The sequence below is a fragment of the Henckelia pumila genome, chromosome 1 (genome assembly GCF_033568475.1).
Source record: "Henckelia pumila isolate YLH828 chromosome 1, ASM3356847v2, whole genome shotgun sequence".
NCBI classification, from domain to species: domain Eukaryota; kingdom Viridiplantae; phylum Streptophyta; class Magnoliopsida; order Lamiales; family Gesneriaceae; genus Henckelia; species Henckelia pumila.
In genome coordinates, this window is record NC_133120.1 from 50,899,604 (window position 1) to 50,903,477 (window position 3,874).

General features: G+C 39.7%; 1 protein-coding gene and 1 non-coding gene across 2 annotated transcripts; one reads left to right on the top strand and one right to left on the bottom strand.

Moving 5' to 3' along the window:
• Positions 1–107, bottom strand: LOC140876931 (small nucleolar RNA R71). Its single transcript, XR_012149158.1, has one exon. It is a non-coding gene; the product is annotated as a small nucleolar RNA R71 (small nucleolar RNA).
• A 238-nt stretch (positions 108–345) lies between these two features.
• LOC140862409 (uncharacterized) lies at positions 346–3,484 on the top strand. Its single transcript, XM_073265432.1, has 5 exons — positions 346–1,587; positions 1,675–2,208; positions 2,636–2,738; positions 2,933–3,042; positions 3,422–3,484. The coding sequence occupies exons 1-5, from the start codon at positions 346–348 to the stop codon at positions 3,482–3,484; spliced, it is 2,052 nt and encodes a 683-aa protein (XP_073121533.1).
• The last annotated feature ends 390 nt before the right edge of the window (positions 3,485–3,874 follow it).

Below are 3,874 nucleotides of genomic sequence, written 5' to 3' on the forward strand. Positions count from 1 at the left end.
AAACTCATAGCTGACATCACAACATTTACTCAAGGTGAACATGAAACACTCTATGAAGCATGTGAGCATTACAAAGATCTATTGAGGAGATGCCCACATCACCAACTACCAAACGGTCTTGTGTTACAAACTTTTTATTATGTTCTTCCTCACTCAAATTGTACCATGTTAGATGCAGCTGCAGGTGGAAATTTGTTACGAAAATCACCAGAGGACGGATATGAGTTAATTGAGGAGATGGAATCCAGTAGCTATCATCCTTAATCAGAGAGTAATGCAGTCAGAAGACCCGCAGGAATGCATTAAGTTGATGCATTCACTTCAGTAGCCGCTCAGCTAGAGGTCATGAATAAGAGGATAGAAGAGCTAACTCTAGGGAAGTCTGCGATGCGTATTCAAGAGGTGTGGTGTGAGAAATGTGGTGCTGAACACTTCACGAAAGATTGTCAAACTGGCAATCCATCATATCAACCAGATGGAGGAATGGTAAACCATGTAGGAAATCAGAATCGCCCCAGGAATGATCCATTCTCAAACACTTATAATCCAGGGTGGAGACAACATTCGAATTTTTCGTGGGGAGGACAGAATAATAGGCCATATGGGAATCAGAACTACGGAAAAAAGCCTCAAGAGGAGAAGTCAAGCATGGAACAGATGATGCAAAAATTCATATCATCCACTGAGACCAGAATACAGAATCAGGATGCATCGATTAAGAACTTGGAAAATCAGATTGGGCAGTTAGCCAAAGCGATGTCCAGCAGAGAGCTAGGTACTTTACCAAGTGACACAAAAAAGAATCCAAAGGAGCAGGTCAAGGCTGTTGAATTAAGAATTGGGAAGAAAATCGAAGGTGAGAGACAAAGAGAGAAAGAGTCAGAACCGTCTACACCAGGGACAACTGCAGGTAAGTCCTCTAATTCTACACAACCACACACATCACAGTCAAATATTGTTATTCCACCACCTTTTCCTGCATCTCTCAAGAAGGCCAAACTAGATTCTCAGTTTGCCAAATTCCTAGAAGTATTCAAGAAATTGAATATAAATATCCCATTCGCTGATGCACTGATGCAAATGCCTAGTTACGCTAAATTTCTGAAGGAAATTCTCTCCAGCAAGAGAAAATTGGAGGAGCATGCAATGATTAGCCTAACAAAAAATTGTTCTGCGCTAGTTCAGAACAAGATTCCACCAAAGCAAAAAGATCCAGGGATTTTTTCTATTCCTTGTGTTATTAATGATGTGCAATTTCAAAAATCTTTGTGTGACTTAGGTGCGAGTATAAACTTAATGCCATATTCTATTTTCAGGAAACTGAACTTGGGAGAGCCGAAATCCACCCGGATGTCATTGCAACTGGCGGACAGTTCTATCAAATATCCCAGGGGAATAATAGAGGATGTGCTAGTGAAAGTCGATAAGTTCATCTTTTCGGTGGATTTCGTGGTGCTTGATATGGAAGAGGACTTGGACATGCCACTTATATTGGGAAGACATTTCCTGGCAACAGGGAAAGCATTAATCGATGTCCAAAAAGGAGAGCTACATCTGAGAGTGGGAGAGGAGAAAATTTCCTTTGATGTTTTTAATGCATTGAAATTTTCACAAAATGATGAATAGTGTTTTCAGATTGATGTTGTGGACTCACTTCTATATGATTATGTGCAGGATACATTTCAGGAACCATTAGAAGCCGCACTAATATCCCCTCATCGTGATGACATAGTCAATGGGGATAAAGAAGAGATGACAGCTTACTTGAATGATAACCAGTCATGGAGGAAAGGTGGCAAGCTCAGACTCGAAGATCTTGGTGACCGGAAGGATATAGTCCTCCAGAAACCAAGTCTTGAAGAACCACCAACTGTGGATTTGAAACCATTACCTACCCATCTCAAATATGTCTTTTTAGGTGAGAATGAAAATTTACCTGTCATAATTTCTTCTTCCTTGACAGGTGAGATGAAGGCCAGACTGCTAGACGTTCTCAAAAGTCATAAGAGTATGTTTTCCTGGAAGGTTGCAGATATCAAAGGCATTAATCCATCTATCTGCATGCACAAGATATTAATGGAAGAGAACATCAACCCCATGGTCCAACCACAGAGGAGACTGAATCCCAAGATGAAAGAAGTGGTAAAGGCTGAAACAATAAAATTTCTGGATGCAGGTATCATTTATCCAATTTCTGATAGTGCATGGGTAAGTCCGGTGCAATGTGTACCGAAAAAGGGGGAATAAATGTCATTAAAAATGAACATAATGAGTTGGTACCTACTAGGACAGTTACAGGGTGGCGTGTATGTATAGACTATAGAAAATTGAATGACGCAACCCGTAAAGACCATTTTCCCCTCCCCTTCATTGACCAAATTCTAGAAAGGCTTACTGGGTATGAGTTTTATTGGTTTTTAGATGAATATTAAGGATACAATCAAATTGCGATTGCACCTGAAGATCAGGATAAACAATTTTCACTTGCCCATATGGTACGTTTGCCTATAGACGCATGCCTTTTGGTCTTTGAATTGCTCCTGTGACTTTTCAGAGATGCATGACTGCTATATTTCATGATATGGTCAAAAATTTTCTAGTAATATTCATGGATGATTTTTCAATTTTTGGTCAGTCTTTTGATGCATGTCTGAATAATCTTAACACTGTTTTGATGAGATGTGAGGAAACAAACTTGGTACTCAACTGGGAAAAGCGTCACTTCATGGTGACCGAAGGTATTGTATTAGGACACCGCATATCGGAGCAGGGAATCGAGGTGGACAGGGCCAAGGTGCAAGTCATTCAGAATCTACCTCCACCGACAACGATCAAGGAGTCAGAAGTTTTCTAGGCCATGCCGGTTTTTATCGATGGTTCATTAAAGATTTTTCAAAAACTGCAAAACCTCTGTCTTCATTATTGATGAAAGATACGCCTTTTAATTTCGATTCCACTTGTTTGCAAGCATTTGAATTTCTGAGAGAAAAATTGGTGACTGCACCAGTGCTGACTTCACCAGATTGGGATCTTCCGTTTGAGGTAATGTGTGACGCCAGCGACACAGCTGTCGGAGCTGTACTTGGCCAGAGGATAGACAAGGTATTCCGTACTATTTACTATGCTAGCAAACCCTTGAATGAGGCTCAATTGAATTATGCTACCACTGAAAATGAGTTGCTAGCTGTAGTTTTTGCATTGGACAAGTTTCACCCATAACTTATACTTTCTAAAATCACTATATACACTGATCATTCTACAATTAAACACCTTTTGGCTAAGAAAGATGCAAAACCTAGGTTGATTAAGTGGATTCTACTCTTACAAGAATTTGACTTAGAGATAAAAGATAAAAAAAGGAGTAGAAAATGTTGTTGCTGATCATCTATCTAGATTAGAATGCATTCCTGATTGTGCACAGAATGATACTGAGGAAATAGATGATTGGTTTCCTGATGAGAAGTTGTTTGCCATAGAACACTAACCGTGCTATGCTAATTTTGCAAATTACTTGGTCACGAGCACACTCCCACACAATTTGTCTTTTCATAAAAAAAAAAAAGTTTCTATCAGATGTCAAGCATTATTTTTGGGAAGAACCTTTCTTGTTTAAAATATGTGCTGACTCTATGATCCGGAGATGTGTGGCGGAAGGAGAAATGACAAGCATCCTCAGTCATTGTCATGATCGTGAGGTAGGTGGCCATGCTGGGCCTATCAAGATGGCAACTAAGGTACTTGAATGTGGGTTTTATTGGCCCAATTTAAAGATGCGCGTGCTTATGTTCTTGAGTGTGATAGATGTCAGGGGACAGGTAATATCTCAAACCGTCATGAAATGCCATTGAATAATATTATTGAGTGTGAGATATTT